The sequence below is a fragment of the Hippocampus zosterae genome, chromosome 14, assembly GCF_025434085.1.
Source record: "Hippocampus zosterae strain Florida chromosome 14, ASM2543408v3, whole genome shotgun sequence".
Lineage (NCBI taxonomy): Eukaryota > Metazoa > Chordata > Actinopteri > Syngnathiformes > Syngnathidae > Hippocampus > Hippocampus zosterae.
The window spans coordinates 20,502,571-20,516,658 of NC_067464.1; the positions used below are offsets into that span (position 1 = coordinate 20,502,571).

The window sequence follows — 14,088 nt, forward strand, 5'->3', positions numbered from 1 at the left end:
TACACACACACACGGGTGCCCCACGTGGACCTTCCGCCGCTTGAGCAGAGTGCACACACTAGCACGCATAGTAAACAACACTTAGACATAGATTTTTGCTGACTTCATGAATGTTTGAAAAAATCCGCGATGCACCAAAGCCGTGATAAACGAACCGCGAAATAGCGAGGGATCACTGTACAGCATAGAAATAGTTGTCCTTATAATTAACAACCATGGCCCTTTCAGATCAAAAGATATGTTGTCGTTTGTATAGGTAGCACAAAAACACCATGTCATATGGTAAAAACGCTTATTTGTGAGCCTGTTGTCGCTCACTGTTTTCACTTACCATATGGGGTCTGTGAGCTAAGTTAAATATTACATATTTGCGTGGGCGGCACGGAGGGTGACGGTTTAGCATATCAGCCTCACAGTGCAGAGGTGCAGGGTTTGATTCCAGCTCCAGCCTTCCTGTGAGTATGAGTGCCACTGGTCGTTTGTCTGTGTGACCAGTGATTGGCTGGCAACCAATTCAGGGTGGATGCCTCCTACTTTCCGAAGACAGCTGGGATCGGCTCTAGCATGCCCGCGACCCTTGAAGATAAGCGGATCAGAAAATGGATGGATGGATATTTACTGTGCTTCTCAATATAAGCAAGGAAAACACCATCCAAAAGTCATGCTGCCTTTAACATAATAGCCAGTTGCGCCTTTGCACAGACACAACCTTTGTCTGCAGGGGGATTCATTGTTCACCCAGAAGAGCAGATAAAACGTGACCTACTTGTGGCAATAAAGAAGTCCTCAGTTTCGTCAAGTGTGGTATTGAAAGCATCAAGCCATTCTCGAGTTGTTTTCCTTTCAAAGTAGTTCACCAGACTGAACTGGAATCTGAGATTTTGAGTCCTACAAAGTTTAGTGCATCTCATCTCTCCCTGCAGAAGATAGAGACCGACCGACCATTAGTTAATTCGTACAAAATGTGTTGGTTTCACTTTGAATAAAGAATCACATTCAGTTATTATAATACAAAGACTTGCACCACAGAGGCTCATGTCATGGTGAACTGTGTATCCCTTTCTTATATTTGTAATATTGGTGGGCAAGCTGGTACACGTATTAAGTGAATAGTTTTATCATTACAGGCTCGAGGTGCAGATTTAGACAAACAAGTTATGCAATAAAAAAACATGGAAAAACACAGTATTATGTTGACGGTTATGACCCTGACAAATTGTGTTCAGAATTTTATTGCTCAATTATGGGGTATGCAGTTTTATTCTCTGAAGTAATGCCAGCTACAATCTGTGTAATACAAATCTAATGCATTCTCATGGTTGGAATAAAATGTATGCAACAAAAGTTCATAGCGCATATTTTAAACAACTTATTTTTGAATGTTTTCCAAACAAAATCTAAAGGCAAATTTTTCACTACTGGACTTGGATATACATTTACAGCATGTTTTAAGGCGTAATTTTTCAAGACCTCGCTTGGATATACATTTACAGCATGTTTTAAATGTGTGAATTTAAAATCACTTTAATAATTATTTCCTTTTATTTATGATCAAATCTTTTTTGACATCATAAGAGGCTGCTTTTTGTATGTTTTTCCTGCGGTTTTCACACCTCTCGAATTCAGACGACTTTGATTTTGATTGGTGGCATGAGCTGTACGTCAACAATTTAGAGAGTATTGCTCTTTCATTGGTCAAACTGAGGCTTATCGTTATTTTCTATTGGTCGTTTTCATTGCTGTTAGCCTCGGAACCGGAAGAGATGTTGACTGGCCATAAACCAGGTAAATAGTCCACAGAGGATGGATGGATCCTCTCCATGCCTGACACAATAAAATGACAACAAACGTTGGACAACCGGAGCAAAGATGAAACTACAGCCCTTAGCAAGGGCATCGAGGTACTGTGCTTCAAGTTACTTCATTTCATTCATTATTAAAGGTGAAGTTGCAGGGTGCGGCCCGCTGTCATTAGGCTGCTAGCTACCCATAGTGCTAACTTTATGGCATTCAGCTTTTAGCTTTATTATTGGCATAATACTCAATTGAACATGTCATTTGTCGATTAGTCAGAGACGCTACTGTGAACTCGAAGAACGTTCCATTTCAAATTGGGCATCATAACATGCTCGTTCTTGTTTGTACTGAGTATTACTGAACTGTGGAAATGATGTAAGATTGAGGATTAGCAAGGCTGGTTACAAAGCATGCCCCCGATTTCAAGTCCCACTCTTCCTACATCGTCCACCAGATATTAACTTGTCATAATATTTGCAAAGTCAGGTCCTGTCTGAATAGAATAACGCTTTGTGTTTTGGCTCGCTTTAATTTCACGATGTAAACAGAACAAGTTGAAGTTGCTGTTCATCATCTTGCTAGGGCGAATTCCTATGATTTGGTCATGATTTGTTTGGGATACAGTAAGTTTTTGTATGATCACGTCACTGCTCACAATTTTCATTGTACTATGTCGTAAGGCGAGAGTACATTAAGTCATCCCCATTTTACACGACACCTAATACATGCTATTGGCATGACTATGTAATTTAAACGCGAAAATTGCTTTTTTCCACTGTGGGTGTTGGCACCTTTTTCTATTGTGACACTGATTTATCCTATCTGATGTTTTCAGGGGCAGGTGGAGCGAGGAGTAGTGGGGAGAAAGTGAATCTCAAACTGCCACTGACAGCATTCAACTTTTTACTCCGGAATAATAATTTTTGCTTGCATATTAGGGCGTGCGTCACTTCAAATCGCAACTTATTTCTCTGTAAGCTTGCTTCCCTCCTCATAAAATCACGAGCAGCAAATGGAAGTGTTTTTTTTCACAAAAATAATTTTTGCTGGATTAGGAAGGATTTGTGCGCCCAGCATAGTTGAACGAACTCTTTGCAAAGACCCTTTGCTGCACGCATATGTATAAAGTCCATCTAGGAGAACCTTCTCACAAACAAATTAGTTCTTCCTGAAAGTATTAAAAAAACATGAACCCAAGTCATCAAACAACATGTGTGGTCACATTACTGGTGATCCACTGTCTACATTGTTCTGTACAGACTGAAACAAACAAACCAAAAAAAACTGTTTTTAACAGGACCGCGATGATATGTTTGTTTGATTTCATAAAGACTGGGCTTGGCAGCAGAAAATTTTCATGTCATGCAGATATTGTGACAACTTTAAGTTTATTCTGGTTTCTCTTTGATTTAGAAAATACTGTTTGGAGTATACATGCATTTATAAATAATTAGTTGAATCTATTTGTGGAATGATTTACAAGCTTGATGTGAAGGTATATTGTTTGCCGTTGTTGACAAAATACTTTAAATATTTGGTTTAAATGAGGATTTATTTAATCTCGATATGTAACCGTGTTTATTTGACTTTTTCATAGTTGTGTAGGCCTTAAAGATTACATTTTAAAATAAAATGATCGAAACTCAGGGTGGAAAAAAAAATCAATAATTGTCAATATCAACTGACATGAAATAGGGCTGCAGTTATGGAATGATTTGGTATTCAGATATCAGACTGAAATTGATATAAAAAAAATCAAAAAAAGTGACGTCAAAACCACAGTAGCGATTTTGCTGGGTAAAACAACATTATTGAAGCTGGTTTGTGATGTCATTTAAAGAAGGCCGAGTCGCCACGCCGCCACTCTACTGCATTGTTTAATTGCTCATTGTTACAGCATTATTCGGCGAAAGGCCTCAATGCTGTGTGGCGATGCACTGTTCACATTAGGCCAAACAGTTTTTTGAGTGGCCAAAAGAAAAGAATAGGGTATGTAATGATGCTTGAAAAGACGTCACATTTCCGGGTTTGTCGCTCGCCAGGATCTCAGTTCAGGAAAATAATTACTTCGTTGAATGTCAGAAATTGAAATTATTTTTTTTCATGCTTTATTTTATGTTATTTGTTTAATTACTTGTAACGTAAAAATATTTCATTTAGGATTTTCTGAGATTACTTCACACTTTTTTCTCTCTCTCTAAATAATGTAGGACCCCAAAAAAATCTAACCTTTAATTTGATTGCAACTATTTAGTGGGGGACGGGGGCTATCACACATTAAGAAATAATTATTCTACACCAAATCATATGCCGCAATTATCAGTACATCTGATGTTAGTACAAAAGAGCACCTATTCTCCTATAATGTTTCACAAAATGGGAGAGTACAGAAAGAGGGATGTTGGACCATTCTTTGCAAAATCTCTCAAATTCATCCAGTGACCGGAACGCTCTCCTTTGCACTCTCCTCTTCAGATCACTCGACAGGTTTTCAATGGGGTTGAGGTCTGGGGACCTCTGTCAGAATGAAAATACGCTTCTGCAATAATAATTGAATACATTTTTGGCTTTTAACCTTTCTTAACCAGGGGTGTCTAATTATGGAAGGCACTGGATATATTTTAATTCCAATATTGATTATTTAATGAATTGACATGTTGTTCTTCTCTTTTAGTTGTCGACATCAAAGAGAGAGCCAGTAGCCATGGATGTGCTTAGCTCCAAAAACAACGAAAGTACCTTCCCAAGTTTAGGGGATTTGGATGACTTTCTCACCAAGCACAACTCTAACTTCATATGGCTCCTCGTGGGTAAGTGCTTAGCATCTGATCTATCGACAAAAAAAGAATTTATAAGTGAATCTTAATATCACGTGAAAGTCTTTTTGTCAGGTTCGATAACATATGTACATTTATTCTAACACTTTTAATGTGAAGTGGAAGGCTAATATGAGTCATTCAATAAAGGTCAAATTTTCGGTATAAGGACTTCTAATACTGATAGAAGTTTATGTCCACCCCAATGTAGTTTGCCAGCATTGTCACACACTATTCCCATCTGTGCACAAGCTTCTATAGGGGTGTTCACACAGCAACATTTGCTCCGGGGCTGCCCCAGCAGAGCGTTCACACGTGCAAAGTTACACCGGTGTAACAGCTTAAACTGGAGCAAATTTAACCCTGCTGAAGGAGGTGGTTTAAAAATTTGCTCCTGAGCAAATGCTCGTTTGCGGGGCAGCACCGATGTAAAATGGTACGTGTGAACGCTGCAGGGTTAAAAATTAGCTCCGGAACAAATGCTCGTTTGCGGGGGGAGTAGCCTCGCGACGCACAAGAAGAGTTGATTACTTGACTTACGGCTAGAATGCGTTGCTTTCGTGCTCTGTTGCACTGGACTGTCTCGGAGTTGTTCGTGTAGTTTGTTCCTCTGTTGTGTTTTCACAACCCCCCCATATAATTTTTAGAGATTTTTTTTTAAAGATTTTCAGTTTGGCACATTATGTTTGCTTTTCTGAGTGTCATTGAAGTCATTGTTGATTTACGTTTTCTGGGGCGGTCATTGAACGCCTCTCGAGTTTAAGGCACGGAGACCGAGAAGGAGAAAGACGTGCCTGCCAGTAGTGGCTTGAGTTGTGTATGTTTAAAAAGAACCAACAGGACAGCTCTTTGTTTTCTATCGTTTTGCACTGCTGCAGAAACTGCCGTGTGAACTCAAGTGCGGCTGCACCGGGTTTAAAATGCTTCTCTTTAGTCAGCGGCTTTGTACGTGTGAACGCTCCACAAAATTTGCTCCGGTGTAAGATATATCACAACAAAATACATCGGTGCAGCACCGAAGCAAATGTGTACCGTGTGAACACCCCTTATATTCTCTTCGCGTAAAAATCTCTGGATTGATGTCTCAGCCAGTCGCTCACAACACTTTTGACTTTGTCACTTTCAAACTTTGTGCCAACTACTGTGAACTGCTGAAGCAGGTCAGAAAGACATCAAGAACAAACGCAGGGGGCAGAAGGAGTCATCTTGCATCATGACAACCTCACACAGCAGCCCAAAAGGTGCAGACCATCAACGAGCTGGGCTGGGAACTGCTCCCTCATCCTCCTTACAGCCATGCCTCTTCAGACTTTCACCTGTTTGGTACCTTAAACACATTCACGAGAGGCACTAAGTTTGAAAGTGACGATGAAGTCAAAAATGTTTTGAGCAACTGGCTGAGACATCAGTCCAAAGTTTTTTGTGTTTTTTTACACTGAGGGAATATGGAAGCTTGTGCACAGATGGGAAAAGTGTGTGACAGTGCTGGGAGACTATGTTGGGGTCGGAGGGGGAAGTAACCTTTTATCTGTGTATGAAGTCCTTATTTTTATTTGCAAATAGTGTTTTAAGTGTGAATAATAGATGCATAAGCCCCTCAAGAAATTTCTTGAAACACCTCTCAATAGTTTCTCCTACCTAACCTTTGGCAAAGTAGATTGTTTCACTGCAGGACTTTTATAGCACCCAGTTGCCACTTTTTGCCATAAAGAGTGGAGCTATAGTGATAGCTCCAGCAATGCGTGGTCCAAACATTTGTTCACTTGTACTCCAAACAACACGAGGTGTTGTCATGTCCTCTTGACATGACTTCATAGACTGCTTGCATTCGAATGTACATGTATGTTTAAGCTTTAGGTGGTGAGACATATTTGTTGTGGCTCCACCTAGAGCGGGAACAGTTGTGTGATTTGAAATGCTTATCTTTTGCGGTACATCTGACCACTTGTGGCCAAAGCATCTCCACATGACAGAGTTCGCCATCCTTTGAGACGGTAAATCCTCATTTGAGCACGAAGTCAAAGTTGCGGCGCGGCTCTCGCTCTCCAATGCTGTTGTTATGCACTTGGGAACAAGAAATAAATCATGTATTGTCAATTTTGGATGCAGACGATGTTGTTGTTTTGTGCGTAATTAATGATATTTTCTAAACTACCCTGATGCCTGTGTTTTGCCATGAAGCCACCATTCTGTCCTGTGGATGGATCATCTATTTAACTTATTACAACTCCCGAAACATTGGCCTCATCCTCACCCACATCATCAACAGACTCTACAAGGATGGCTACATTCACATCGGTGAGTTGATCTGCAGCTCTGTTACATCACGATAAACACAGCATCGGATCACTGCCAAACATTGAGTTCAAGGTGTTTATTTAATTGGTCTGCTAAATTATTAAAGACATGCAAGGTTCTCTTCATGACTTAAGCGAACGACAATATGTTTGAGGGTCTTTATATGAAACCATTTTTATTGTGTCTTGCTTATCCTTTACTTTTTCACGATACTATTTAAAACCAAACCAAGTATACAGTCTTGAGTCAGCACCGACATTGAAAAATCCTCAATTGGATTGGACTGGATAAAACTTCGTCAAATGTACTGTATGTGTAACATACAGCACAGATGAAATTTCTTCCCTCAACATAAAACAATTGATGAATTGTTAAAATTTGTGATAGCATATTTTTGCAATAGCAAAATGCACCCTTTTCTCATTCCAGCAGACGTGTAAGCAAGGCCTGTTTAGGCATCTACTTGGACTGGAATCACTTTTGTCCTCTGCAGAGTTGTGAAATCCAATTCATGAAGTGGTTGCAATGAACACAACATTGCATCATTCATACATTACAAATCTTTACTTAGTCAAATGTTTATTGATGTTTATTCATTGCTTATCATGGCCATTACTAGTTTTGAAGCTTCGTCATAAGACATGTTTGTTTGACTACTTTGTATTTGTCTCTGATTAGGCTGCAAATTCCAAAGGGGCTTTGCTTCACAGCAAATCATAAACCTGCCGACAAAAACATTTGTACTATTTTAAATCCCCAAAGTATATCGAACCTTAACAAGTCTCTTAATGAAATAATCACACAAGAGTTGAGTCTATTTTGTTCACTCCGTCAGTTTCACTGTTACATGTTAGAGGAATCTATGAGCTAAATTGTATCATGTTTAAAGTTTAATTTAATCTGGGCACATCTAAACGTTTGGGTGCATATCCAGCACCCCCAAATGCCTACACACAAAGGCGCCGGCCATATGGCCGGCGGGCTGTTAAAGCCCACACTAACACGTTAATACAGGTGGGCGACCACAGGGGAGAAGGTGAAACTTGGTCACAAAAGGGGAATGAATAATTCGGGAACAGCGGGTGAGCAACAAAAGACGAGGTGAGAACACCCGTCGCGCCCAGGCGACATTGGCCGTCCGCAACATGTTGATTCAATGTAGACCAGACAGTAAAGGCGCCCATGTACTGGTGGTTCGAGGTTGAAAAACAGGTAACCGATCACTACTGAGGGGGCCGACCGGGGGTGCTCTATGCAAATATCGGGGGCAGTGTTTTTCTTGTATTTTGCATATGTTACAATAAAATGTAGAACTCGCGGAGACCCGACTTTGAGTGTGATCGCGGCACAACAACCGTCGTTCGCTCTCAGAGGTCCACTTCCGCCGATATTGAAGACAATTTTCCTGTGTGCCGAGTCGTTTCTTTAACTTTGTCCGAGAAAATCTCTGACATTACGTCTGATGTCACTCGCACACTCCACCGTGCTGTCCTGTGAACATCAGCATATAATTGACACCCATTGAAATGGTGTTGGGTGGCCCGGTACTCGAGTGGTTAGTACATCGACTTCACAGTGCAGAGGCACGGGTAGAACATGCAAACTTCACACAGGAAGGCCGGAGCTGGAATTGAGTTCAATTCTACCCATGCTTGTGTGGGTTTTCTCCGGGTCCTCCGGTTTCCTCCCACATTCCAAAAACATGCATGGCAGGCCGATTGAACACTCTAAATTGTCCCTAGGTGTGAGTGTGAGTGCGAATGGTTGTTCGCAGATAGTTGTATGTCTGTGTGACCTGTGATTGGCTCACATCTTTTGGCAAACTCCAGGCACGCAGCCATGTGCTTTTTACTCAGAAGTGGCTTACGTCTACAATACAAGCCTGATTGATGAGTGCTGCAGAGATGGCTGTACTTCTGGAAGAGTGGCCTCCCTCCACAGAAGACTGCTTGAGCCTGGACAGTTTGACCATGAGGCTCATGGTCACCTCCCTGACAAAGGCTGTTCTCCCCCGATTGCTCCGTTTAGACGTTTGGCTAGTTCAGGAGACTCCTGCTGGTTCAGAATATCTTCCATTTATGGATGACGGAGGGCACTGTGTTCATTCGAACCTCGAAAGTAGCAGATTATTTTCTGGAACCTTTCCCAGATTTGTGCCTCGGGACAATCCTGATTTTTTTTTCCCAGGGGAAATATTATGCACTTGAGCTCAATTTTGACCCATGTGACAAAGGTTGTGAATACTTATGTACATGAGATTTCTTTATTTTGATATATTCTCCTCCCGCCCCCCCCCCCCAAAAAAAAAATCATGTTGTTGTTATGGGGTGTTGTGTTGACTTTGGAGGGAAAAACAGTTCCAATTTGAAATGCGGCTCTCACACAAACTGTGGAAAAAGTGAAGCGTTTGAATAATCTTGTTTGTTATAAAAATCTTTTACTTTGAAAGTCAAATGAAATACAAAAATAAGATCAATGTAAATGTATTACTACACACTTTGTCTAACACAAAGCTGGTGTCATTTTACTCCTTAGGCTCCTTCTCTTTCTCTGTGCTGTCAGGAAAGGTCATGTTCAGAGATGTTTACTACATCAACCAAGACATGTCGATCAGGTAATCTGGCCTCTTGCTGCCATGCTCTGTTCTCTTAATCTGTTAAGAAAATCTGAAATCATCTTTTTATATCTTTTTTTCCCCCTTGGATAGGATACAGGATGGCTTTCTCATATTCCGCTGGTGGAAAATGTATAACCCCAAGCAGAAACAGCATGGTGAGCAAAGTGTAGGATCCTCTTATAATTCACACATACTTAGTTGGGATTTTCAAAATTTTGACATATTGCTCATCACTTTCATTTCTGTTCTTCCTGATTTATTCTCTTCACTTATAAGTGAATAAAAGGCTTCCTCAGTTGAGTCCATCGGCGGAGGTTGTCATCAAGAATGTTGTTTTTACTTCAGTTGCCATAAGGAGGTGTTAAACTAAAGTCCACCTATTGTTCTAGTGCTAATTCTCTTTAGGGTCCCTTGAGGAAGCTCGGGTTGATCCTAGGTACTGAGTAAGAGAGGTGGGGTATGCCATGAACAGATCACCCGTCAATCAAAGCGTGCCGTGTGACAGACGAGGATCAACACTACAATATGGGCAATTATTCATTTAACCCCGAACACATCTTTTTGAACTGTGGAACCTGCCGACAAAAAAAGCATGCAACCACATGGGAAACATGCAAACTCCACGAGGAAAGACCCAAGCTAGGATATGATTTTGGCCCAAATTAAGATTCAAATCCATTTCTGTTTTTATTTATTGACGTATAGCTCTGTTGTGTCATCAGACCCCAAGGCGGAGACCAGGCTTTATGTGACAGTGAACGGTTTTGAGTTCCATGTCTACAATCGGACTGATCTTTATGCCCACCTACAAGAGACGTTTGGCCTGGAGCCGACACTTAGCAGACTCAAGAAAGAAGATGACCATGAAGAGGAGGGGAAAAAACAGACCCTGGAACGGTGAGACCTTCTTTGATGTGTATTATTATCATTACATGTATTATTTGGTACATTTTTATTTTGAAGTTTGTGTTGAATTCTGTCTTCAATTTTGAGATAGATTTTTTAAAATTGATTTATTTTGTACAGAGATTACTGTTTTTGGCATTTCTTCATCTTGAAGTGATATTTTTTCCACCCTTCTCTGTTTTCATTTATATTTATAATCTGTCATGTAGGGCTGAACAATTTTTGGTTTTATGGTCACAAACGTGATTCCAGATTACACAATCACAATTGCTACACCTTCATTTATTTATTTTTTGCAAAGTTTATAACTGAACCAGAATCTGTTGTATCAACTATTTCTCACATAAATGGTGTCTGCCTCCTCTTCCGGAAAGCTTATTAGTCAGAAGAAGCGGCTTCCAAGTCATGCAAAAATAATCCGCTCCGAGCTGCTGCTCGTGAACCAGGCACACGCTGCACTGAGGCAGAAGCTACGAGCCGTGTTGGCAAGTTGACGTGACTCCACATTGTCCTCCCATGTTGGAGATCCGATTCCTCTAGAGCCTATTTTCCACTGTTCCAGAATGGCCCAGCACCACGCTGCACTGTCCTCGTTTGGCGTGGCCTGGCCTCAGGCATGGGGCGGGAATCAGCTGCACTGTGAAAGCCTCCGCTGCACAATGCATACTCACAGCTTGCAGGCTTCTACCATAATATTTCACAAGTGGCGAGTCTCGGCCACTGGTTTTGCAGCAATTCAAACTATGAATTGCGGTTCCATGATATGGCGAAGTAACAAATTACAGCCCTTCAAATGCACAGCAGCTGTCACATGTAGGTAGAAAATCTATCGTAGGGTCTTTTGTAAGCAAGTGAGACACAGTCGCCTATCGGCTACCCGCCATCAAAAATCCAGTACGAGAACAGTTCCTAAAACACACACACTAATAGACTGCCTTATCATCTTTGTTCTTACATTAGAGTAATAGCTGTAATATTTATATTTGATGTCATATTTGGAACTGTTACTGTAAATAGTAAATAATTGCCCCAAAGTTTGATTTCAAAAGACAATATTGTGTCATGTTGCTGCATATGATATGGTAGGTACCTTCCTGATGCCGATTGGTTGGTGGCTCGCAACAAAATGTTGTCTTCGTGTTGACATTTTCAAATTCCAGCGGAATGAGTGAAGGAGTGAATTTTTCTCTTGACACACTTCATCTACACTGCCTGGCATGCGTTTGCGCCTGGCCATGCGAACTGAATTGATGATTTGGAAATGCTCTGATCGCAGCATAATGGTTCTCATTAAAAGTAGCATGGATAATAAGCACGGGGAACACTGGCAGGACTAAATGTCATTTTCTTTTCATTTCTTTGGCAGTGTGAACATTCAAACAGAGAATTCAGACCCCACGTCATCTTGGCGCTCCCTGATCCCTGTTATCAAAGTTAACATAAGTACGGTGAGTTCTTTACAAATTAGCACCCCTTGAAAACTGCTTTGATTCAGTAATGGAGCGATATCAGAAAGTCGTTTTTCTGTGTTTAAAACGTGTGGTTTTGGAGCCTCAATATGTGTATTCTATGTTTGCTTCCTCATTTTGAAGGGTCGGCTGGCATTTGGGAATCACCATCTTCCACAGACGCTGTGCTTAAACTTTGAAGATGCCTTCCTGACCTATGCCACCAAGCCTCCTTCCAGCCACCTGGACCAATACATGCACATTGTAAAGGGCTCGCTGGAGAACGTGCGAGTCATGCTGGTTCCTAGCCCACGCTATGTTGGCATGCAGACTGATGAGTAAGTTATTCCCCACCTTTGAAATTCCAGATTTTTTTTTTAAGATCAATACTGTACAATCAATAAGATGAGATGAAGTTCTTGGCCATAAACACTCTGTTTTTATGTGCCACGATTGAACTACTCTTGACACTATATTTGGTAAACTTATTCAAACCATGGCGGCCCGGTGATCCAGTGGTGAGCACATCGACCTCACAGTGCAGAGGTCGTGGGTTCGGATGGAGTTTGAATGTTCTCCCTGGGCCTGCGTGGGTTTTCTCCGGTTTCCTCCCACATTCCAAAAACATGCGTGGCAGGCCGATTGAGCGCTCTAAATTGTCCCAATGTGTGAGTGGGAGCGCGGATGGTTGTTCATCTCTGTGTGCCCTGCGATTGGCTGGCAACCGGTTCGGGGTGTCTACTGCCTACTACCCGAGAACAGCTCCAGCACGCCCCGCGACCCTTGTGAGGATAAAGCGGTTCAGAAAATACAATTATGCATGGATATTCAAACCATTGTAGAAATGGAAACATTAATGTCTGAAAATACAGAGCTCCTTGTAAACGCATCACAAAAATTTAGGAATGTTTTTGCAATTTCATTGTAGACCTCCCAGGCTGATGGGCGAAGGCTTTGTGGTCATGCAGTCCAATGATGTAGACATCTACTACTACCAAGATGAGCCTGGTATGAAATGCACAGACACACAACACTGAATATTAACAACATTGCGTGTCTCTCGTGAGGATAAGTGTTACGGGCGGACTGGCAAGTAGGGCGGGCGGGCAGCTGGATGGATGGACGGGCGGGCGGAAGGACGGCACCCAAGCAGGAATGAAATGCACAGAGTATAAGCAACCAATGAGAAATTTTTCTCTTTTACTGTTGTTTGCTAGGTTCTTCTCAATGTTAATTGAATCATGTCGTGTAGTTGATAGTTTGTCAAAATGCATTCTTTCAGAGTGCTAAAAAAAAACCTTTTTGTGTGCACATCTTCAGGTGTGGTACCAATGGAGCACGAGAGCGGTGAGGAAGCCGAGACACCCAGTGAGGATGATAAGCTCCAGGACCTTCCTCCATGCTGGGGTCTTGACATTGTGTGTGGAAAAGGAACCGATTTCAACTATGGTCCCTGGGCGGATCGCCAGAGGTGCACAAGCAAGAGCGTACAAGGAAACACTGATACAGAGTTTCGAAAAATATCAAGTCTATGTTGTGAAGTCATATTTATGTAGCATGTAGTTTTCACGGTAGCTTGACATCCTCAAGTTTGTATTACAACACATTCAAACTTATTTTATAGGGATTGTCTCTGGAAGTTCTTCTTGCCGGCGGACTATCAGGACATGAAGGTGACTGAAATGGCCGAGCCAGGACAACCGAGGCAGATCCAGGCCTTTGAGCTCCGTATGAACATCATTGCTGATGCTACCATTGACCTACTTTTTACCAAAAACAGGGTATGTGTAACGCTCTTCGTGATTTTTTTTTCTTTCTGATCTTCCTCCCTCTTTTTAATTCTTTTTTTCTGGTTTATGAAAAATATTAGTGTGGCGCACCAACTTGCTGTGTTTCTTGTGTAGGTTGTTAATTTTGACATGCTGTCTGATTGTTAAGGTGACATAGTATTTCTGAAGCTCACAGCTTCCTCCTCTTGACCAAACATCCACTGCGGAAATGCTCAGAGTCGGGGTTTGCTGTCTTAAACATAACGTGGCAACCTAAAGTTTAAAGCTTGGTAGAAACTTGGCTTCTCTGTCTTCATTCTTGTTACCAGGAAACCAATGCCATCCATGTGAATGTAGGTGCAGGTTCTTACCTGGAAGTCAACATCCCCATGACCGTTGGAGAGACTGGTGAGATTTATGTGCCACAATGTCTGAAC

General features: G+C 41.5%; 1 protein-coding gene across 13 annotated transcripts in view; it reads left to right on the forward strand.

Annotated features, from left to right (window-relative positions):
- Nucleotides 1-1,728: 1,728 nt before the first annotated feature.
- kiaa1109 (KIAA1109 ortholog) overlaps nucleotides 1,729-14,088 on the forward strand; it is a 109,174-nt gene continuing 96,814 nt past the window's right edge. For 12 of the 13 annotated variants that reach the window (XM_052085622.1, XM_052085628.1, XM_052085624.1 and 9 more), the window contains exons 1-12: nucleotides 1,729-1,901; nucleotides 4,472-4,607; nucleotides 6,795-6,911; nucleotides 9,447-9,525; nucleotides 9,619-9,683; nucleotides 10,251-10,425; nucleotides 11,801-11,882; nucleotides 12,027-12,220; nucleotides 12,811-12,890; nucleotides 13,203-13,353; nucleotides 13,507-13,663; nucleotides 13,981-14,059. In XM_052085622.1, coding sequence (XP_051941582.1) covers nucleotides 4,502-4,607; nucleotides 6,795-6,911; nucleotides 9,447-9,525; nucleotides 9,619-9,683; nucleotides 10,251-10,425; nucleotides 11,801-11,882; nucleotides 12,027-12,220; nucleotides 12,811-12,890; nucleotides 13,203-13,353; nucleotides 13,507-13,663; nucleotides 13,981-14,059 — 1,285 coding nt within the window. In that variant the 5' untranslated portion in view covers nucleotides 1,729-1,901; nucleotides 4,472-4,501. Of the gene's footprint in view, nucleotides 1,902-4,471; nucleotides 4,608-6,794; nucleotides 6,912-9,446; nucleotides 9,526-9,618; nucleotides 9,684-10,250; nucleotides 10,426-11,800; nucleotides 11,883-12,026; nucleotides 12,221-12,810; nucleotides 12,891-13,202; nucleotides 13,354-13,506; nucleotides 13,664-13,980; nucleotides 14,060-14,088 lie in introns of those variants that run through there. The other variant, XM_052085632.1, reaches the window with a different exon arrangement.